Below are 22,959 nucleotides of genomic sequence, written 5' to 3' on the forward strand. Positions count from 1 at the left end.
ATTGACCAAAAATGGAAAAACAGGCATGGAGACCCACTAAATATCAAACGTCCCCCCCTTGTTGCCCATGTTGTATTGTATCACTGTTATGCTTATCATCCTTGTTGTTGGATAGGGCAGAGAGAAATGGAGAGGAGTGGAAGACAGAGGGAGAGATAAAGACACCTGCAGACCCGCTTCACTGCCTGTGAAGCAACCCCCCCTACAGGTGGGGAGCCAGGGGCTTGAACCAGGATCCTCACTCCAATCCCTGCGCTTTGCGCCACATGAGCCCAACCTGCTGCACCACCGCCCAACCCCCAAAATCAAACTTCTTGATGTAATCTGCTCTATACTTCATGGGAGTTTTTATTTTCTTTTTAATTAATATTTTTATGTTTTTGTCTCCAGGGTTATTGCTGGGGCTTGGTGCCTGCACTATGAAGCCACTGCTCCTGGAGGCCATTTTTTTTTCCCCTTTTGCTGCCCTTGTTTTATCATGGTTGTGGTTATTATTATTATTGTTATTGATGTAATTGTTGGATAGTACAGAGAAATCAAGAGGAGGGAAGACAGGGGGAGAGAAAGAGACACCTGGGAGTTGGGCGGTAGCGCAGCGGGTTAAGCACAGGTGGCACAAAGCGCAAGGACTGGCATAAGGATCCCAGTTCGAGCCCCCAGCTCCCCACCTGCAGGGGAGTCATTTCACAAGTGGTAAAGCAGGTCTGCAGGTGTCTGTCTTTCTCTCCCTCTCTGTCTTCCCCTCCTCTCCATTTCTGACTTACCCAACAACGATGCCATCAACAACAATAACTACAACAATAAAAAACAATGGCAACAAAAGGGAATAAATAAATAAATATAAAAAAGAAAGATACCTGTAGACCTGCTTCACTGCTTGTGAAGTGACCCTCCTATAGGTGGGGAGCCAGGGGCTCAAACCAGGATCCTTACACTGGTCCTTGCACTTTGTGCCACATGCATTTAACCCACTATGTTACCACCCGACCCCTGGGAGTTTATTTTCTATTGGCCATAATCCGAGGTGAGTGGTTTGGCCCGTTGTTCTGTAAACAGCTGGGAGGAATTCCCGGAGTTAAGGAATGGTCATCTCTTTCCAAGACGATGCTTCCAGGAATTCTGTAGATATGAAATGAAACTGCTCCTTGGCAGACAATGTTTAGAAACATAAAAGTGGCACACAGAAACATAAATATCATTTATTTGTCACCCCCACCCACCCCAAATATATGTGAAGATGGACGATCAGAAAGAATTCTGACTTTTGTTATTTTTTTAAGGATGAGCAGAAATTCACAGAAGTTCATATTTTTCTAATAACAACCTGCTGGCAACATGCCTGCCGCCTGATTCTGGTCTGGGAAACCACAATCACTGACTGCCGGCCTTCTAACAACGGTAGGAAGAGCAGGACACAAGCTCAAGCCCGAGGGCTGACTTCCTTGACCTCTTCCTCAGTGGTAAGTCCTACCCCTGCTGAAGTGTTCCACCCTTGCCTGCAGTTGTCTCTTCCCTTCGAAAAGCAGGATGCTCGCAGCCATGGCGGAGTTGAGGCTCTCCACACCAGGCACGACCGGAATCAGCAGCCTCTTGCCCCCAGTGCTCTCTGCCAACTGCAGGGACTCCAGGCTCACTCCATGCGTCTCCCCACCTACCACCACGGCTGCTGGTGTTTCTGTCCAGTCCAAGTCGTAGCTCTGGACTTCAAGTTCAGGAAGCCAGTCTTCACTGGCTTCAGTTTGTAGACCCTCCTCTTGCTTATACTTGCGTTGTCGGGCAGATCCTCGACTATGGTCACTGTCTTTACAAGACATCTGGGACTGGGCGTAAAGGCCACAGTTGTCAGCCACATAGACCCGGGTGTCATTGGGCAGGTAGGTGGCCACTGATTCCCAGTCCAAATTGTTGATGATGGGCACCTGGAAATGTGCACCCATACCTGCCCGCAGCACTTTGGGCTCCCAGGCATCTACACAGCCTGAAAAGTAAGAGACAGTATCCATCAAGACTACAAGCCAGATGAAGGGACTTAGAAATAGATCATATTGGGAGTCGGGCGGTAGCGTAGCAGGTTAAGTGCACATGGCACAAAGCGCAAGGACCATCATGTTTCCCACCTGCGGGGGAGTGGCTTCACAGGCGGTGAAGCAGGTCTGCAGGTGTCTTTCTCTCCCCTTCTCTATCTCCCCCCATTTCTCTCTGTCTTATCTGGCAACAATGACATCAACAGCAACAATAAGTACAACAATAAAACAACAAGGGCAACAAAAGGGAAAAATTTTTTTTAAAAAAAGAAGTAGACACAATAAATATCTAGAAAGAAAAAAAAAAAAAGAAGTAGATCATATTAATCCTGAGTTGGGAGATAGAACAGAAAATCCTTGTTGTTTTCCCCCTTCATTCCATAGGCCAGAGAAACTGAGAAGGATGGGGGAGATAAATGGGAAAGACAGACAGACACCTGTTGACCTGCTTCACCTCTTGTGAAGCAACACCCCCTACACACTGCAGATGGGGAGTGGGGGCTCAAACTTGGATCCTAGTGTGGGTCCTTGTGCTTAGTACTAGATGTGCCACCACCCAGGCTCCTAACAGAACATCTTTGTACAAAGCAGTAATCACAAGAAAGAGAAAAATCCCAGAAAATATGACATGGGATGGATATTGAAAGACAGAAAAATCTTATCACAGAAAGACCCAGGCAGCTGACAAAAGTACAGAAGAGGGAAAAGTTACAGTCCAAGAACTCTAAGGAAAGTAATCAGGCCAAGAAATGCACAGGGCTATGGAGGGAGATGAGACCACAGAGGCAGGCAGGCACCAGTGTACTGGAGTGTGGGCATGCCAAGCTGAGGAACTTGAGATTTTATTTTATTTATTTATTTACTTATTTTTTAAAAATTATTTATTATTATTATTATTTAAATATTTATTTTATTTATTCCCTTTTGTTGCCCTTGTTGTTTTATTGTTGTAGTTATTATTGTTGTTGTCGTTGTTGGATAGGACAGAGAGAAATGAAGAGAGGAGGGGAAGACAGAGAGGAGGAGAGAAAGATAGACACCTGCAGACCTGCTTCACCGCCTGTGAAGCGACTCCCCTGCAGGTGGGGAGCCGGGGTTCGAACCGGGATCCTTATGCCAGTCCTTGTGCTTTGCACCACCTGCGCTTAGCCCGCTGCACTACAGCCTGACTCCCAACACTTTGTTTTTCTTCATCTTTTTTTTTTAATATTTATTTTATTTATTTATTCCCTTTTGTTGCCCTTGTTGTTTTATTGTTGTAGTTATTATTGTTGTCGTTGTTGTTGGATAGGACAGAGAAATGGAGAGAGGAGGGGAAGACAGAGAGGAGGAGAGAAAGATAGACACCTGCAGACCTGCTTCATGGCCTGTGAAGCGACTCCCCTGCAGGTGGGGAGCCGGGGTTCGAACTGGGATCCTTATGCCGGTCCTTGTGCTTTGCGCCATCTGCGCTTAACCTGCTGCGCTACAGCCCAACTCCCGAGATTTTATTTTATTTTTAAAGTGTTTTATTTATTAATGAGAGAATAAGAGAAGAGATAGGCAGAGAACCAGAGCATCACTGGTACATGTGCTGCCAAGGTTCAAACTTGGGACCTCATGCTTGAGAGCTCACCACTTTACCTATTGTGCCATGACCAATGGAGCTTGAGAATTTATCCTGAAGACACTATGATTTCATAGAATGGTTTCTAAGCAGGGTTTATGTTTTAGAAATACCCATTTGACCACAATGTTGAATCTAAATTAGCATGTGGGAGGTAGGGGAATGAGCTAGGAGGCAATTACAGCAATATAGGGAGATGGTGAGAACCATCCAAACCTCTCACATCATAGGAAAGGATTAAATATTGGGCTGTCAGAAGTCTTAACACATTTCTGCATAGAAAAACAGAGGGGGCCGGTGGTAGAGCACTGTGTTAAACCACACAGTAGGAAGCATATGGACCAGCACAAGGATCCCTTGTGTTCAAGTCCCAGCTCCCCACCTGCAGGAGGGTCGCCTCACAGGCGGTGAAGCAGGTCTGCAGGTGTCTGTCTTTCTCTCCTCCTCTTTATCTCCCTCTCTTCTCTTGATTTCTCTGTCCTATCCAATAAAATGGCCACCAGGAGCAGTGGATTTGTAGTCCTGGCATCAAGCACCAGAGATAACCCTGGAGGAAAAAAAAAGGGGGGGAGGGGGAGTCGGGCTGTAGCACAGTGGGTTAAGCGCACATGGTGCAAAGTGCAAGGACCGGCGTAAGGATCCCAGTTCGAGCCCCCAGCTCCCCACCTGCAGGGGAGTCATTTCACAGGTGGTGAAGCAGGTCTGCAGGTGTCTTTCTCTCCTCCTCTCTGTCTTCCCCTCCTCTCTCCATTTCTCTCTGTCCTATCCAACAATGACATCAACTATAACAACAACAATAATAATAATAAAAACAAGGGTCAGGGGGAAGCAAGTTTGGAACAGCGAAATCCCATCTGCACAGGGCCCTAGCTCCACAGAAAAACAATCTATCAAACTTTAGGATAAGTTAGCTAGGTAAAACTAATTTTAAAAGGAAAATAATGGGGGCCAGGTGGTAGTGCACTGGGTTAAGCGCACAAAGTGTGAAACACAGGGATTTGTCAAGCAAGGATCCCAGTTCAAGCCTCCGGCTTCCCACCTACAGGGGGGTTGATTCATGGACGGTGAAGAAAGTCTGAAGGTCTTTCTCTCCCCCCTCTGTTTTCCCCTCCTATCTCAATTTCACTCTGTCCTATCCAGTAACAGCAATGGCAACAACAACAGCAAAAAAAAAAAAAAAAAGGGAAAAATGGCCTCCAGGAGCAGTGGATTTGTAGTGCAGGCACTGAGCCCCAGCAATAACCCTGGAGGCAACAAAAAAAAAAAGAGAGAGAGAGAGAGAGAGAGAGCGAGCGACAGAGAAGACTACCGTATCCACTTTTTGAGAAGGCGCTCTTACCTTTGGTGAGTAACACTTTGCTACAGCCTACCCCAGCAGCAGATCTCAGAATAGTCCCAAGGTTTCCAGGGTCACGGAGATTGTCACAGATCAGCAATAAGGGTAATGAATGGCGAAGCTGAACCTCTGGGTATTTCATCTTAACATGGTCAGGTCTGGCAAAAATCCCTGAAGAAACAATACAAGCATTTCATTTGCTTGATATGGGCATAAGAAATAATTTCACTTGCCATTTGCTTATCATTTTATATCTTTAATTGGACAAATAATACAATATTGAAGCCAAGGGGTGGCACATTGGGTTGAGTCCACATGTTATAGGGTGCAACTTATACCCGTTATTTTAAAATTTTGTAAATATTAAACTACTAATAAAAAAAAGGGCTGGAGAGAGAGCATAATGGGGGATGGGAGTAGACAGCATAATGGTTATGCACTGAGACTCTCATGCCTGAGGTTCAAAGTCCCAGATTCAACCCCTGTACCACCATAAGTCAGGGCTGAGCAGTGCTCTGGAAAAAAAAATAAATGAATAAAAGTGACCTAAAAGATACAAACTTTGGGGCTGGGTGGTGGTAGCGCACCTGGTTAAGAATACATGTGACAATGTGCAAGGACCTGGGTTCAAGTCCCCATCCCCACCTGCAGGAGGAAAGCTTTATGAGTGGTGAAGCAGGGCTGCAGGTGTCTCTCTCCCTCCCCCTCCCCTCTCGATTTCTGGCAGTCTCTATCCAATAAATAAATAAAGATAATAAAAAAATTTAAAGATATAAACTTTGAAAATAGCAGTTATTCCTACAAACTACAGTAAACAATATACCAATGTTGGTGAAAATTGGCTTCCATTTGCCCCGGAAAACACTACAAGACACAAATTTGTGAACTCAAGAAAATATTAGGCAGTAATATTTTGAATTTGGCTTATGTAAACAAATAAACATATAATCCCACGTCTCTACGTCCAGCAAGACACTATGTTAAGTACTGACCCATTATTCCTTGTGGTTTTACTACATCGGACCAATTCTTGAGATCCTCAAATTTCACTTTAATGAGGCTGACACCCTTCAGCTTGTCAAAGGGTAGCTCCTTTATGTATTCCAGACGACTAAAGAAAAAAGTTTTTGGCACAGCACCAGCCTTGAGCGCATCAGCTATCAGCCTGCGACCCTCCAGGAGAATCTTTCCTTGCTTTTCTCGAAATGATCTGGACTTAACTATTGTCACTGCGCTGCTGTGGGTGGAAACAAGAGATGGATAAAATTACTAACATTATTGTTACGGAGACACACACGTCTAACAGACACAAAGTGCTTAACAGAGGACAAGACAAACGAATTTCAAGGAATACACTTATTCTGCCCTCCATGCATACTAAGCAGAGGGCTGTGCTGTGTTAGGGACTAAAGGAGACTAGGGTCCTGCTGTGAAGCGGTAGGTAGTAAGAAAGACGGCAATACTGGTCAAATTTCAGGAACACAATACCTCAGTCTTTTGTCACCGGGTGAAGCTTTATCGTAGCGAAGTCCCGATTCTTCCCAGGTGCTGGGAGTCTGGGACTGAGTCATCTGAAGCGACTGCTTCGGTGGCAATTTTCCAGGACTGGCGTCAGCCGCCGCCTTCCAGGCTTGCTTCTTAGGTCCAGGCTTCCGTTCCTCCATTTTTCCGGATGGAAACAGCACTTTCACAGGGCGCCGCCGTAGCGCCCGGACCCAACGCCGCGCGTCGAGACCCCATCTCTGAACTACAGATAGCAACGGCCGCGTGACTGCACACCCCACGCCTTTTACGAGCGCAGCCATCTTGCCCAGTGTTGAGGCTGCGTCACGTAAGCGCGCCGGCGGCGACAGTTGACGTCACCAATGTGTACGCGTCATCTGTGCGCAGTGCGGCGCTGTGCAAGTTACTCTCGCCTTTTTCAGTCACCATGGCTTCACGTAGAGCCCTGCACTTCGTATTCAAAGTGGGAAACCGCTTCCAGACGGTGCATTTCTATCGTGATATCCTGGGGATGAAGGTGCGAGCGGGACCGAGAGGGACTGATGCGCGAGGGTGGCTTGGGGGACTGAGCTCTACCTGCTGAGGGAGGGCAAATGGATTGTCGTAAATCTATTTCTGGGTAAGATATAGACCTTAGACTTTGGATTCACTCTTTAGCCCTTCTGGATTTTCAGCTTCCGGGTGTTTTCAGCCAGTGGTTGACTTAGATGGTCTTTGCTAGAGGTCTACCCTTACTGCATGAAGGCAAGTTCCTTTTTTTGGTGGGTCCTTCTTCGTGGTTTCTCTCCCCTCTTCCTCTCTGTCTTGCTCTTTCTATCTGAAAATCTCAGCCTGGAGCTGAGTGAGTTAGAGGGGTCTAACATTTTAGTCGATGTGTGTTTACATGTTGTTTTCGCCGGGCTGGCTTCACAGGCGGGTAACAGACGACCTGGGACTCATGGCTGGGTTGTACGCAGTATCTCTTTATTCATGCAGGACGCAGGGCTTTCTAAGCCGAGCTAAACTAAACTCAAGTACCCTAGAACTCACCATGCTGTCTTTATATATACTTGCCAAGTAGGGTGGAAACAGGATGTGACATAGAGAGGGTGGAGGGAAAAGTGACTGGTGAAAATCAGAGTGTGACAAGGAGGGGGCGGAGCAGGCGAGAATCCTATCACTGAACCACCAGTGCCCTGGAGGGAGGGAGGTGCTTGTTAACAGTGGTTATGTAAATAGAATGAAGTGGTTATGTAAATAGAATAGTGTTAAGCAGGGGGGATTTAACCCTAATGAAACAGAAGGGGTCTCATGCATACCAACATTTACACACGGTCTTCATTTAAATTCATTCACAAGGGAGTCGGGCGGTGGCTCAGCGGGTTAAGTGCAGGTGGCGCAAAGCGCGGGTACCGGCATAAGGATCCTGGTTCCAGCCCCCAGCTCCCCACCTGTAGGGGAGTCGCTTCACAGGCGGTGAAGCAGGTCTGCAGGTGTCTGTCTTTCTCTCCCCCTCTCTGTCTTTCCCTCTTCACTCCATTTCTCTCTGTCCTATCCAACAACAACGACATCGCAACAATAAAACAACAAGGGCAACAAAAGGGAATAAATAAATTTTTTTTTTTTTAAAAAAGGACTTGGCATTTGTTTTAAAAAAATAAATAAATTGGGAGTCGGGCTATAGCGCAGCGGGTTAAGCGCAGGTGGCGCAAAGCACAAGGACCGGCATAAGGATCCTGGTTCGAACCCGGGCTCCCCACCTGCAGGGGAGTCGTTTCACAGGCGGTGAAGCAGGTCTGCAGGTGTCTTTCTTTCCCCCTCTCTGTCTTCCCCTCCTCTCTCCGTTTCTCTCTGTCCTATCCAACAACGACAACAACAACAATAATAACTACAACAATAAAACAACAAGGGCAACAAAAGGGAATAAATAAAATAAAATATAAAAAAATAATAAATAAATAAATTCATTCACAAGTATTTATTGAACTCCTTCCCTTGAGTAACTAGCTGGTAGTCTAGTAGAAAAGACAGTAAACAAGAAAGTATAACTACTGTCAAAATTTGCTTTCGGTTTAGATTTTCAGCATATTCAATGCTTTTGATGCGGCTATTTTGAAGATTTTTGTTACTTTTTTTTTTTTTTTGATAGGTTCTTAGAGTATCTCTGGGTGTATGCTGTGATTGTCCTCAGTACAGATCAAATCTTACCTGGGGTAAACAGTCCATCTATTGAGCAGTGCCTCACCAGGCCCTCCCTAGCATCTGTGATTACGAAGGTGGCAAACCCAAGTGGAAGCGGAAGCTATAGGGAGCGCTGGTTAAGGCAAGGGCCATAGAGGTGCATGAGATAAACAGTACTGAAGATGTGGATGATGCAAAGAGAGTTAACTTTTTTTTTTTTTAGTATTTTATTATTTATTCCTATTTGTTGCCCTTGTTGTTTTATTGTTGTAGTTATTGTTGCTATTTGATGTTGTTGTTGGATAAGACAGAGAGAAATGGAGAGAGGCGAGGAAGACAGGAGGAGAGAAGATAGACATCTGCAGACCTGCTTCACTGCTTGTGAAGTGACTCCCCTGCAGGTGGGGAGCCGGGGGCTCGAATCGGGATCCTTACGCCGGTCCTGGCGCTTTGCGCCACTTGTGCTTAACCCGCTGTGCTACCGCCGGACTCCTGAGAGTTAACTCTTTTCTTGGATGTATATATCTTCCTTATTTTATGGTGCGGTGTTTTTTTTTCTACCAGGGTTATCTCCGTGGCTTGGTGCCAGCACTAAGAATCCACCTCTCCCCCATTTTAAATTTCTATTTTATTTGATAGGAGGAGAGAGGTTGAGAGGGGAGGGGCAAGTAGAGAGGGAGAAAAGAAGATAGATACCTGCAGAACTGCTTCACCACTAGTGAACCTTCACCCTACATGTGGGAAGTGTGGGCTTGAACCTGGATCGTTGTACATGGTAATGTGTGCACTCAACGAGATGCTCCACCACTGAGCTCCCCCATGGTGCTGTGTTGAATTTAGGGAACAAAGAGGAAAATTAAAACTCCTACTTTAGAATAGAGATGGGAATTTAATCATTTAATTTGCACATAGTTAAAGGTAATAGCAGTTGAAATTTGCTATGTATACAAAAAAACCACAAAACTCCCTTAATCTGTTTCCTCACTGGCTAGAAAGAAGGCTGTTGTGTAAAACATCTAAAAGTGGGAGCTGGACGGTAGCGCTAAGCGTGTTAAGCACATGTGGTGCAAAGCGCAAGGACCAGCATAAGAATCCTGGTTCGAGCCCCAGGCTCCCCACCTGTAGGGGAGTCACTTCACAGGTGGTGAAGCAGGTCTACAGGTGTCTATATCTTTCTCTCCCCCTCTCTGTCTTCCTCTCCTGTCTCCATTTCTCTCTGTTCTATCCAACAACAATGACACCAATCATAACTACAACAATAAAACAAGGGCAACAAAAGGGAATAAATAATAAATAAATATATTTTAAAAATATCTAAAAGTGTAGTGTTTGACACATTCGGTATATTATGTAAGTACTATTGTAAAAATACAACAGAAGGAGAAATTCAACTCCAGCTAGATTCAACTCCACTATTTCCTAAGGGAAATAATTATTATAGGCCTGTAAAGATAATATTTCCCTTTAACTGAAACTAAGCCTTAGATTACTTAGTTGACATTGAGATGGGATGTCAGGGTCTGTAGATTGGGCTGGCCCAAGGAATTGCTTCTGATAAATCTTGAATCCTGTGCTAAGAGATTTGTATTTAATGCCACAGTAAAAAGGGAGATCTCATGCTGTTTCACAGCAGGACAGTGCTTAGAAACATACTTTGTGGTTCTGTTAAGGAAGGACATCAATAAAGATTTTTCTCAACAATTTATAAAGGGACTGATCAGTGGTGCACCCAGTTGAGCTCACATGTTACAATGTGCAAGGACCCACGTTCAAAACAGTCTGTCTACAAGAAAAAGAATGGAAACTTGAGCTGGAATAGTAGTAGTGAGAGTCAAAAAAGAAACATAAAAACTAATACATTGAGGTAGGGCTGGGGGAAATAACACAGCTATTTATGCAGTTGGCATTCATGTCTAAGACACCAGAGATCCCAGGTTCAGTCCCCAACACTACCATATGCCAGAGCTGAATAGTGCTCTAGTTAAAAAAAAAGTGTGTGTGTATCATACTAGCACATTGAGAGCCTCCTGTTTACTAGGTTCAGTGTCTGATCCTTCAGTAAATTATTTTCACAAATTTATTAGGATACTCATAACCTAAACACATTTCTCACAGTTAAACAGCTACCAACTGACAGCCAGAATTCCAAATCAGATTTCTCTGATGCTGAAGGCCACACTTTTTCTATTGCACAGAACTGCTTCCCAATCTAAATAGATTTCATAATTTTGTTTGGTTGTCTAACTTTTGGTATTAAACTGTTCTTCCTTACCTTTTACTTTTAGTCTCAGAAAAATAAAAAGCAGTGGGGAAGATAGGAAAATAGTTATGCAAAAAGACATTCACACCTGAGGCTCCAATGTCTCAGGTTCAGTCCTAGCACCATGATATAGCAGAGCTGAGCAGTAGTCTAATAAAAAGGAAGGAAGAAAGAAAAAAGATACAAAACATTTTTTTTTTTTGCCTCCAGTGTTATTGCTGGGGCTCAGTGCCTGCACGATGAATCCACTGCTCCTGGAGGCCATTTTCCCCCCTTTTGTTGCCCTTGTTGTGGTTATTGTTGTTGATGTTGATGTCGTTCGTTGTTGGATAGGACAAAGAGAAATCGAAAGAGGAGGGAAAGACGGGGAGAGAAAGACAGACACCTGCAGACCTGCTTCACTGCCTGTGAAGAGACTCCCCCGCAGGTGGGGAGCAGGGGGCTGGAACAGGATTCCTTATGCCCATCCTTGAACTTTGCTCCACGTGTGCTTAACCCACTGCACTACCGCCCGACCCCCTTGTTTGTTAGTTTTACAAGTAAGACTTACAAATAGTAATATATGTATTCTGACATCTTAATTTGTGATAAATATGAGTGCACTACAAGAGAAAATTTACAATTTATTTTGCTTTCCCTTATAGGTTTTACGGCATGAGGAATTTGAAGAAGGCTGCAAAGCTTCCTGTAATGGGTATGATAGTTTGTTTCTTAAAATCTCCTTTGGTGTGGTCCGGGAGGTGGCGCAATGATAGAGCTTTGGACTCTCAAGCATGAGGTCTCGAGTTTGATCCCCGGCAGCACATGTGCCAGAGTGATGTCTGGTTCTTTCTCTCTCTTCCTATCTTTCTCATAAATAAATAAAATCTAAAAAAAAAAAAAATCTCCTTTGGATTCTGAATACCCTCTGGAGAATAGAAGGCAGTTTCTCAAAATTAGTATAAAGCAGTGAAATAAATTAAGGAATCAATAAATCAAGGGTGGGGACAACTTCAGGAATGCAAATTTGCATATGCTTTAGATGAAGCAATGTTTTATCGAGTATATCTTTTTTTTAATAAATTTTTAAAATGTATTCATTATTGGATAGAGACAGAGAAATTGAAAGGAATGGGGGAGATAGAGAGGGAGAGAGACAGAGAGACACCTGCAGCCCTGCTTCACCACTCGTGAAGCTTTCCTCCTGCAGGTGGGGACCAGGGGCTCAAACCTGGGTCCTTTCACATTGTAATGTGTGCACTTAACCAGGTGTGTCACCACCTGGCCCTATCGAGTATCTCTTAAGCTTAGTAGCTATGATATGCTGAAAAATCCTAAGGCTTTATGGAAATTAAACTCTTCTAGATAACTAGGCAGACAGACAGACTAAAGTCAAATTGGAGTACTGCTTTCGTAGGATTCTGTCCCCTGCTTTAAAGAAAAACACTGCAAATCTCTTTCCCTGAACAGAGTGCCAAACAGATGTTGTTTTAAACCTTTGCTAATGGGGCCCACAGACACTGTCCACTGTTGCTACCTCAGCACCAGCTGAGGTCTCCTCACCCCTAAGGATATTTAGAGGACCAGAAAGAACTAACCACCTCTCTGTGCCCACTAGTTCTTTGGGGAAAGCCTAAAGCTTATTAAAATTTCATTTTCTTTCATTTTCCTAGACCTTATGATGGGAAGTGGAGTAAAACAATGGTGGGATTTGGACCTGAGGACAATCATTTTGTTGCAGAACTGACGTATAATTATGGCATCGGAGACTACAAGCTTGGCAATGATTTTATGGTAAGTGTTTTGTCCAAGTATATCTTTGGCTGTACCTTGTATTGAAACCACTGGTACAACTCTAGGTATGATGCCTGCCGAGTTGCTGACTTTCAGGTGCTACTTAGTGATTAGTTTAATGATGATTCTGTCTGGTGGGGGCGGCAAGGGAAAATCAGAATACAGTGTGATATGTTGAGATTAGTATGAGGATCAGGGGTATGGAAAAAGGTAGGAGGGACTCCAAGCCTGTGCTCGGAGAGACGAGTTCAGAGAGAGCTACCTGGCAGGTGATTGGGGTTTGGGTGGCAGGGTAAGATCAATCTCCTTGGCATGTGCACAGACCTGTAGAAGAGACTGAGCATCTCATTCAGAGAACTGAGTGGCACAGTTTGGTTGGAGAAGTAGTTGAGCCACGTTGTATTGGGATGTTCATACTTTTATTTTTTAATATTTATTTATTTTCCCTTTTGTTGCCCTTGTTGTTTTTTATTGTTGTAGTTATTGTTGTCATAGTTATTGTTGTTGTCGGATAGGACAGAGAGAAATGGAGAGAGGAGGGGAAGGCAAAGGCGGGGAAAGATAGACACCTGCAGACCTGCTTCACTGCTTGTGAAGCGACTCCACACAGGTGGGGAGCCGGGGGCTCGAACAGGGATCCTTATGCAGGTCCTTGCGATTTGTGCCACCTGCGCTTAACCCGCTGCACTACCTCCCAACTCCCGACTTTTTTTTTTTTTTTTTTTACTGGAGCACTCCTCAGCTCTGAATTATGTTACTGCAGGGAACTGAGCTTGGGACTTTGGAGTCTCAGGCATGAGAGCCTGTTTGCATAATCATTATGCTATTCCCCCTGCCTTTGGTTCTGTTTTCTTTATTCCACTTTTTCTTTTTTATATATATATTTATTTATTTTCCCTTTTGTTGCCCTTGTTTTTTATTGTTGTTGTAGTTATTGTTGTTATTGATGTCGTTATTGTTAGGTAGGACAGAGAAAAATGGAGAGAGGAGGGGAAGACAAATGGGGAGAGAAGGACACCTACAGACCTGCTTCACCGCCTGTGAAGTGACACCCCTGCAGATGGGGAGCTGGGGGCTTGAACTGGAATCCTTAAGCTAGTCCTTGCACTTTGTGCCACGTGCGTTTAACCCGCTGCGCTACCGCCTGACTCCCTATTCCAACTTTTTCTAAATATGGCTCCCTTACTCTGTCCCCTAGTTCATCACTTCACTTTTGATGTATATCTTGCTGCCGGTGAACCCATATACTGTTTTTTTTTTGGATAGAGACAGACCATTACGTTAAAACGTAAGACCATTACGTTAAAAGTCTCTACCAAGTTTATATAGCTCTGTTGAATTTGGGCTTTTTTCTAGGTTTTCTTAATCCATTTGTGTAGATAATTTCCTCTGTCTTCTCATTCACTATATTTGGTGCTCAGTAAGGACTTGTGCCAATGGGGCTCTGTGCTTAAGTTAGCCTGGGCAGCAGCCAGGGGCAGAGCCTTTAACATCAGGGTCAGACAAGCCTGAACAGCAACCAGGGTTTTGAGGTATTGAGGGCTCAGCAGCTGCTGGGCTTTCATGGCCATGGTTCAAGTCTGAAAGGAGGCTGGAGCCCAGGTAGTGGAATAGTACATGGTCTTGGGCTGGCAGGGAATAGCGTAGAGCAGGTAGTGGGGTGGCATGCTGGTTGATTGTGCAATAGGAGGTCCTTCAGATGCTTGCTGGTTCTAAAGGTACAGCTAGTTTGCTAGCAGTACTGTGTGGGCCGGCTGGGCTGGGTCTGTTTGCTAGGAGCTGGCACTCGTGATAAATACCTCAGTGTCCAGCTAAATCTACTACTTACTGAGGGCAAGTGGCTTTCTTTCCAGAATTTGCCCACAATGTCTGTTCTATGGAGAATGAATTTACTCTATGCAAGGGTGAAAGTTAGTCAGGGTTAGAGGGGCAATATAATGGTTATGCAAAAGCCATTCATGCCTGAGGCCGTAAGGTCTCAGATTCAATCCCCAGCACCACCAGAGGACAGAACTGAGCAGTGCTCTGGTCTCTCTCTGTATCTATCCCTATATCTCTAGCTAAACTCAAAAGATTTTTAAGGGCAAAGAAGATAGCATAATGGTTATGCAGAGACCCTCATGTCTGAGGCTCTTAGGTCCCAGGTTCAATCCCCTGTACCACCATAAACCAGAACTGAACAGTGCGCCAGTTAAAAAGAAGAAGAGGAGGAGAAGGAGGAAGAAGAAGTCAGGAAGGCTGCTGCCACAGCTCCCACTCAATTTATAGCAATAAGACTTTGCTGCTTTGGTTTATTGTCGTAAAGGATGTGTTGTATATATACACTCAGGTAATACTGTTATTTGTCACAGGGTATTATGCTCACTTCTAGCCAGGCTGTCAGCAATGCCAGGAAGCTGAAATGGCCAATTACTGAAGTTGAAGATGGTGTTTTTGAAACCGAGGCTCCAGGAGGATATAAGTTCTACTTGCAAAATCACAGTTCACCTCAGTCAGGTAACTATAGCAGACTAATACTAGCCCTCTGTCCAGCAGTATCTTTCAGAGAAGATGAGAGAAGCCATATTTTTTTCTATGATAGAATTTCTTAGTGGATTTTGTTTGTTTGGTTGGTTTTAAAATTTATTTTTATTTCTTATTTATTTTCCCTTTTGTGGCCCTTGTTTTTTATTGTTGTTGTAGTTATTATTGTTGTTATTGATGTCGTCATCGTTAGGACAGAGAAATGGAGAGAGGAGGGGAAGACAGAGGGGGAGAGAAAGTTAGACACCTGCAGACCTGCTTCATCGTCTGTGAAGCGACTTCCCTGTAGGTGGTGAGCCGAGGGCTTAAAGCGGGATCCTTAGGCCTATCCTTATGCTTTGCGCTGCGTGTGCTTAACCCGCTGCACTACCGCCCGACTCCGTTTGTTTGTTTTGTTTTGTTTGCCACCAGGGTTATTGCTGGGGCTCTGTACCTGCACAAAGACTCCACTATTCCAGGCAGCCTTTTATTTGTCCCTTTTCCTTTTCTGATAGAGACAGAAATAAGGACACCTGCAGCACTGCTCCACCACTAGTGAAGCCTACCCCCTGCAGATAGAGGTCAGGAACTTAAACCCAGGTCCTCACGTATGGTAACATGTGTGCTCTATTGGATGCACCAAGGTCTGGCCCCTCTTATGGCATCTTTCTATTGACAGAGTATGTCTTCTCAAGTCAGTGTGTTTGTTGCCTATTCGCTGAGAAATTATATTCTCCTGTTAGAATATTAGCGGTAACTAGACTGCTTCTGTGCTACTGGTTTGTTTTAGATAGAGAAAGATTCAGGGCCAGGCGGCGGCACACCTGGTTGAGCCTGGTTAAGCGCTCACATTACAGAGCACAAGGACCCAGGTTCAAGCCCCGGGCCCCCACCTGCAGGGGAAAAGCTTCACAAGTGGTGGAGCAGGGCTTAGGTGTCTCTCTTATCTCCCTCTCCCTTCTTATTTATAAACAAATAAAAAGATTTAAAATATTTAGATAGAAAAAGATAGAGGGAGAGGAAAAGGCAGCAAAGCATTGCTCCACCATCTGTAGAGCTTCCCCTGGTGCTGTGGTGTTAGAACTGGAGCCCAGGGCTTCAGGCTGATAAAGTACATAGTGTAGTAGATGAGGTAACTCCTGATCCCTCTCCACTCTTTTATGAAAATAAATGAAGTACTGGGGAAACAGCATAATGGTGATGCAAAAGACATTCCTGGGGGCCAGGCAGTTGTGTACCTGGTTAAACGTACATATTACAGCAAGGATCCAGGTTCAAGCCCCTGGTCCCCACCTGTAGGAGGAAAGCTTCACAAGTGGTGAAGTAGTGCTGTAGGTGTCTCTCTGTCTCCTTCTCTCTCTTTCTTCAGTTTCTCTCTCTATTCAATAATAAATAAAAATATGTAAAACGGAGGCTGAGTGGTAGTGCAGCGGGTTAAGTGCACATGGCACAAAGCATAAGGACCAGCGTAAGGATCCTGGTTCCAGCCCCCGGCTCCCCACCTACAGGGGAGGTCGCTTCACAAGTGGTGAAGCAGGTCTGCAGGTGTCTATCTTTATCTCCAGCTCTCCTGTCTTCCCCTCCTCTCTCCATTTCTCTCTGTCCTATCCAAGAACAATGACAGCTGTAACAACTACAACCAGGGCAACAAAATGGGAAAAATGGCCTCCAGGAGCAGTGGATTCATAGTGCAGTCACTGAGCCCCAGGGATAACCTTGGAGGGAAAAAAAAAAAAGTATGTAAAAAAAAAAAAAAAAAGACTTTCATGTCTGAGGCTCTGAATTCCTAGGTTCAATCCTCAGCACGATAGGCCAGAGCTGAGCAGTGCTCTGGTGTTTCTATTTCTCTGTAACTCTCTCATTAGAATATAATAAATAAAATATTTTTAAAAGAAAGAAAATAAATTAATATATATTAAACATATTTTAAATTTTTATTTATTTTTAAATTAGTGAATTAATATTGATTTATAAAATTACAAGATAACAGGGGTACATCTTTGTACCATTCCCACCACCAGAGTTCTGAATCCCTAATCCCCTCATTGTAAGCTCCCACAGCTCTCCCAAGGTTGCAGTTATGGATCAGCTATCATTTCTACAGACATCTGTCTATGTTTGTTTATATTTGGCCTTTTTTTTTTCTTTTTTGGTCCCATCTTCTCTTCCTTTCTTTTTGTTTCTTTTATAATTTTTAAAAATTTATTCCCTTTTGTTGCCCTTATTATATTATTGTTGTTGTTGTTATTGATGTCATTATTGTTGGATAGGACAGAGAGAAATGGAGAGAGGAGGGGAAGACAGAGAGGGGAAGAGAAGGATAGACACCTGCAGACCTGCTTCACCACCTGTGAAGCGACTTCCCTGCAGGTGGGGAGCCGGGGGCTCGAACTGGGATCCTTAGGCCGGTCCTTGCGCTTTGCGCCACGTGCACTTAACCCGCTGCACTACTACCACCTGACTCCCCTTCTCTTCCTTTCTAAGTCATACTACTTACATCCAGATGCCCCTCCCTTTTTACTCCTCACTCTCCGGATCCTGATGGAGTTGGAATTCAGAGCCATCTGGTTATTTCCCCCTATCATTTCTCCTTGACTGGCAGCGTGGATCAAAATTGGTTTTGGAGTGCAGAAGGGTCTGGCTTCTGTAGTTGCTTCTCTGCTGGATATGGGCATTGGCAGGTTGATCCATACCCCCACCCTATTTCTATCTTTCCCTTGTAGGGCAGACCTCTGAAGCAGTAAGGTTCTAAGACACACTGATGAGGTTGTTTGCCCAAGGAAGTCAGGTTGGAATCATGACAGCATCTGCAACTTGGCTGTGGGGGGAAGTTTCATGAATGATGGGGCAGTGCTGCTATTTCTCTTTATCTCTCCTTCTCTTCATTCCATTTTTCTGTTTTGTTGGGTGAAACAAGTTTTCCAGGCCCACATCTGGGAAGAGTTCTCAAACCATACAACTTTGAAAACTGAAATGATTCCTAGGGAGACCAGGAACCAAGATGCCAAAACACTTTTTTTTTTTTTTCAAATCCCATCCTAACACAATGTAGGAAGATGAACAGTGCTCTACTGTTTGATGTTTATTTTATCCCTGGTATTTCACTATCATGAATATTTTTGTGATGAAAGTCCTTCATACATCCACCATCACTTCTTTATTTCTTTTGGCAGTGCCAAGGCCTCATGCATTGTGATACAACTGCTCCCAGGCCAACTTTTTGTTTTCATTCTAATTCTTCACTGCTTTCTGCCTTTTGCCTATTTTTCCTAGGATGTTCATCTTCTACCTATTAAAATTTAAAGGTGACTTATAGTTAAGATTTTTATTGTGTGTTATAAAAATATTTCTTATCTTGCTTACCATTTAATTTTGGTTGTATTTTTGTTTTGTTTTGTTTTTTGTTATTGTCTAGTAGGATTTGTCCATTTGGGATGTGAGGGATATCTAGTTGTGACATTAGTCACCCCATTGATCACCAGGGTTGATTCAGCTGGCCTGACTGGTTAGGCCAGTATCCCCTTCCTCCCTCACTGCTCCATGTGTGTCCCTCCTGACACTGTGCTTGATCAAAGAGAATGACTTTCCCTGACTAGAGACAGACCGGTCGAGGGTATACGAGTAGCTACAATCCCCAAACAAGCTGTCAAGGAATTTCCATTTTGTGTAATTAGCCTAGCAAAATTTTTTCCTTCATGACTATATATATGAAAATTATATATATATAATTTTTTTACAGAAGCAAGACCTTCCACCTTCTGCATCCCATAATGACCCTGGGTCCATACTTCCAGAGGGATAAAAAATAGGAAAACCATCAGGGGAGAGGATGAGATGCGGAGTTCTGATGGTGGGAATTATGTGGAGTTGTACCCCTTTTATCCTATGGTTTTTGTCATTTTTTCCTTTTTATAAATAAAAAATAAAATAAAACTTAAAACGTTTAAAAAAAAGAAAATTATATAATTTTATTTTTGTTTTATAATATTTTTTCTTTATTTGATAGGACAGGAAGAAATTAAGAAGGGAGTGGGAGTTAGAGAAGGGGGGAGAGAGAGAGAGAGAGAGAGAGAGAGAGGACCTGCACCACTCATGAAGTTTCCCCCCTGCAGGTGGGAAGCGAAGGCTCAAACTCAGGTCCTTGCGCATGCCAATGTGTGCCTTTACCAAGTACACCACTGCCTGGCCCTGCTTTGATGATTTTTCTTTTTAAATTTTTTTTATTATCTTTGTTTATTGGATAGAGACAGCCAGAAATTGAGAGGAAGGGGGAGATAGAGAGAGAAAGAGAGAGAAATACTTGCAGCATCACTTCACCACTCCTGAAGCTTTCCTCCTGAAGGTGGGGACTGGGGGCTTGAACCTGATACCTTATGCATTATAATATGTATGCTCAACCAGGTGCACCACTACTGGTCCCCTTTGATGATTTTTCTTTTATTTTTTATTACCTTTATTTATCTATTGGACAGAGACAGTCAGAGCAAGAGGAAAGGGGAGGGGTAGAGGAAGAGAGGCAGAGAGACACCTTACGCACTGCTTCACCATTTGCAAAGCTTTCCCCTTTGCAGGTGGGGACTGGGGACTTGAACCTGGGTCCTTGCTTAGTATAATGTGCGCTCAACCAATTGCGCCACCACTGCCCCCCCCCCATGATTTTTCTATCAGTAGTATTAAGTTTTATTTTATTTTTTCAAGTCTTTCTGCAACCCAAAATTATTTAAATAATGTTCTCTTCCTTATATTTATTTTTACCAGAACACTGCTCAGCTCTCACATATGATGGTGTAGGGGATTGAACCTGGGACTTCAGATCCTTAGGCATGAGAGTTTCTTTGCAAAACATTATGCTATCTACCCCCATCTTCTTCCCCATATTTTCAGGGCTTTGTTTGTTTGTTTTTAGATCTGTGTATTTATTGATGGTAGAGAAAAAGAACCAGATCCTACTCTGGCACATGCATTATGAGGGATTGAACTCACAAATTCATGTTTGTATTCTAGCACTCTGGCCTTTCACTGTGCCATAACCTAGACCAGCATATTTTGTCATTTCACTGAAATTGTGACTTTTCTCTGCCTGGCCTCTACAAGGCCATTTGTCTTATTGCCATCTATTGAGTAATGTGCTCTACTGTACTGCCTTAAAACCCCTCTCTAGTGCTAAGGAAATTCTTCTATACACGTGAGCCAGTGTGGTCTTCTGATGTTGCTGCATTAACCTCTTCCTGCTATTTCATTGCCCTACAGATCCCATACTAAAAGTAACTCTAGCTGTGTCTGATCTTCAGAAGTCCTTACACTATTGGTCTGATCTGCTAGAAATGAAAATTTATAGAAAAGATGAAGAAAAGAAAAGGGCTTTGCTGGGCTATGCTGATAATCAGGTAAATTTTGGAGAGAAGTAACCTGTTATTTCGAGTTTGTCTTACAAATGAGGATCACACAAAGGCTATTCCTATATTTTTAGAGATTTTACTTACTTATGAGGGACAGAGAACTAAAGAGCATTACTCTTGCACACGGGTTGCCAGGGATTCAACTTGTGGACCTCATACTGTGAGTCTAGTGCTTTATCCATTATGCAACCTCCTGGGCCACCAGTGACTGAATATGTTTACAGATAAGCAGAAAAATAGTAAAGATTGCCACCCATATTTTTACTTGTTTATTCTTTCAGAAGTGGAATTGCTGGGTCAAAGGAGATGTAGATAAGATTTAAAGTTGTTATGGGGGGCTGGGCGGTAGTGCAGTGAGCGGGTTAAAGTGCACATGGCGATAAGCACTAAGGACCAGCAGAAGGATCCTGGTTCGAGCCCCCGGCTCCCCACCTGCAGGGGCGTTGCTTCACAAGCACTGAAGCAGGTCTGTAGGTGTCTGTCTCTCCCCCTCTCTATCTTCCTCATCTCTCAATTTCTCTCTGTCGTATCCAACAACAACAACAGCAATGATACCAACAAGGGTTACAACAGGGGCAACAAAATGTAAAAAAATGGCCTCCATGGGCAGAGGTAGATAGCATTATGGTTATGCAAACAGACTTTCATGTCTGAGGCTCCAAAGTCCCAGGTTCAGTCCCCTGCACCAACATAAGCCAGAGCTGAGCAGTGCTCTGGTTAAAAAAAAAAAAGAAAAAGAAAAAGGTCTCCAAGAGCAGTAGATTCATAGTGCAGGCAGCGAACCCCAGAGATAACCCTAGAGGCAAAAAAAAAAAAGCTTGTTATGACAATCGTATTTTGTCATTTGAGCAATACTTATACCTTGAAATTTTCAGTAGTTCATTTCCTTAGAATTTATTTTATAGGGAGTCTGGTGGTAGCACAGCGATAAGTGCAGGTGACACAAAGCACAAGGACTGGCATAAGAATCCCTGTTCGAGCCCCGGGCTCCCCACCTGCAGGGAAGTCGCTTCACAGGCGGTGAAGCAGGTCTGTAGGTATCTATCTTTCTCTCCCCCTCTCTGTCTTCCCCTCCTCTCTCCATTTCTTTCTGTCCTAGCCAATGACGACATCAATAACAACAATAATAACCACAACACTAAAACAACAAGGGCAGCAAAAGGAAATAAATATTAAAAAATAAATTATTAAAGATTTATTTATTTATTTATGAGAGAGGGGAGGCTAGAGAGCAAACCAGCGCATCATTCTGGCATGGGTGATTGAACTCAGGATCTCATACTTGAAAGTCCATTGCTTTATTCTTTACTGGACCACCTCTCAGGCTGCTAAACCTACTATCTTATTGCTTTTCAGTGTAAGCTGGAACTACAAGGTATCGAGGGTGCAGTTGATCATGCAACAGCTTTTGGCAGAATTGCCTTCTCTTGCCCTCAGAAAGAGGTAATGTTTGATATCAGATCATTTGTTTAACCTCTGTGATTAGCTAGCTCAGCCAGCTAAGAACCTTGGATTCCCTTGCTAGGTTCATTCTGATTATGCCTGCACTATCAAGCTCAGCTATTGTCTCAAGAGCAGCTGAGATAATAAAATCAAACATGTGGCGCCTGGGTTCTTTCTGGTTGATCTGATATTCTTCTAGACTTAACAAATGCCACACATAAGAGTACTACACGACCCCTTGTTCATTTTGCCTTTTTGTTTTCAAGTTGCCAGAATTAGAAAGCTTAATGAAAAGGGAGAACCAGAAGATTCTGACTCCCCTGGTGAGTTTGGATACTCCAGGGAAAGCAACAGTACAAGTGGTTATCCTGAGTGACCCTGTGAGTATTACTCAGGAAGGGATGGACTGCCTCAGCCTTTCTTCTAAGGCATTTCCCCCCCTAAATTTCTTTGCTTTTTATTGCTACAGGATGGACACGAAATTTGCTTTGTAGGAGATGAAGCATTTCGAGAACTCTCTAAGATCGATCCAGATGGAAGCAAATTGTTGGATAATGTGAGTCACACTCCTGGGTTTCTGTCCCAGTAGGCCCAAGGGCAGAAAGTGACGTTAATCATGTGTGGGGAGGAGCCAAAGCAATAGGAGTCAATACTCTGAGAACCACGTCCTTTTGCTGTCAGGTAACTTAGGAGCCGGGGACTTATATCTTCCTTGCCACCTATATGACCAGTGTCTGGATGAAGCACCGTGTTTTCCCCTAACATGAGGCTGCCTTAGGCACGGTGGTGCTAGGTACATCATTCTGCTCAGTGAAGGGGAACACCAGGATACTGTCCCCTCTTACTTCCTTAACTCTTTAGTTACCTTGTTTTGTTTTTTTTTTCCCTTTTCCCATTCTTATTTTTTCTCCCATTCTTTCTTCTAATGAATTCTGGTCAGCGTATAAACCAGC

The 22,959-nt window shown here is 43.8% G+C and overlaps 2 protein-coding genes across 2 annotated transcripts; one reads left to right on the plus strand and one right to left on the minus strand.

The window, feature by feature from the left end:
- Window positions 1-1,250: 1,250 nt before the first annotated feature.
- Window positions 1,251-6,790, minus strand: MRM3 (mitochondrial rRNA methyltransferase 3). The gene is made up of 4 exons (XM_016187002.2): window positions 6,455-6,790; window positions 5,959-6,203; window positions 4,970-5,137; window positions 1,251-1,978 (listed from the first exon to the last, which is right to left on the minus strand). Exons 1-4 carry the CDS (start codon window positions 6,769-6,771, stop codon window positions 1,455-1,457), a joined length of 1,254 nt encoding a protein of 417 aa, XP_016042488.1. The 5' UTR covers window positions 6,772-6,790; the 3' UTR covers window positions 1,251-1,454.
- A 48-nt stretch (window positions 6,791-6,838) lies between these two features.
- On the plus strand, window positions 6,839-22,595 carry GLOD4 (glyoxalase domain containing 4). The gene is made up of 8 exons (XM_016187003.2): window positions 6,839-6,986; window positions 11,534-11,583; window positions 12,542-12,662; window positions 15,014-15,158; window positions 20,415-20,551; window positions 21,920-22,006; window positions 22,273-22,386; window positions 22,476-22,595. Exons 1-8 carry the CDS (start codon window positions 6,897-6,899, stop codon window positions 22,593-22,595), a joined length of 864 nt encoding a protein of 287 aa, XP_016042489.2. The 5' UTR covers window positions 6,839-6,896.
- The last annotated feature ends 364 nt before the right edge of the window (window positions 22,596-22,959 follow it).

This window comes from Erinaceus europaeus, chromosome 12 (genome assembly GCF_950295315.1).
Source record: "Erinaceus europaeus chromosome 12, mEriEur2.1, whole genome shotgun sequence".
Classification (NCBI taxonomy): domain Eukaryota; kingdom Metazoa; phylum Chordata; class Mammalia; order Eulipotyphla; family Erinaceidae; genus Erinaceus; species Erinaceus europaeus.

Excerpts from the sequence above, each read along its gene's own strand:
- MRM3 (XM_016187002.2), bottom strand. The coding sequence starts at position 6,771 with ATGGCTGCGCTCGTAAAAGGCGTGGGGTGTGCAGTCACGCGGCCGTTG. Across the intron at positions 6,204-6,454 it reads CCCGGTGACAAAAGACTGAG|CAGCGCAGTGACAATAGTTA; the intron begins GTATTGTGTTCC and ends TTCCACCCACAG. Across the intron at positions 1,979-4,969 it reads CAAAGTGTTACTCACCAAAG|GCTGTGTAGATGCCTGGGAG; the intron begins GTAAGAGCGCCT and ends CTTACTTTTCAG.
- GLOD4 (XM_016187003.2), top strand. The coding sequence starts at position 6,897 with ATGGCTTCACGTAGAGCCCTGCACTTCGTATTCAAAGTGGGAAACCGC. Across the intron at positions 6,987-11,533 it reads GTGATATCCTGGGGATGAAG|GTTTTACGGCATGAGGAATT; the intron begins GTGCGAGCGGGA and ends TTTCCCTTATAG. Across the intron at positions 12,663-15,013 it reads AGCTTGGCAATGATTTTATG|GGTATTATGCTCACTTCTAG; the intron begins GTAAGTGTTTTG and ends TATTTGTCACAG.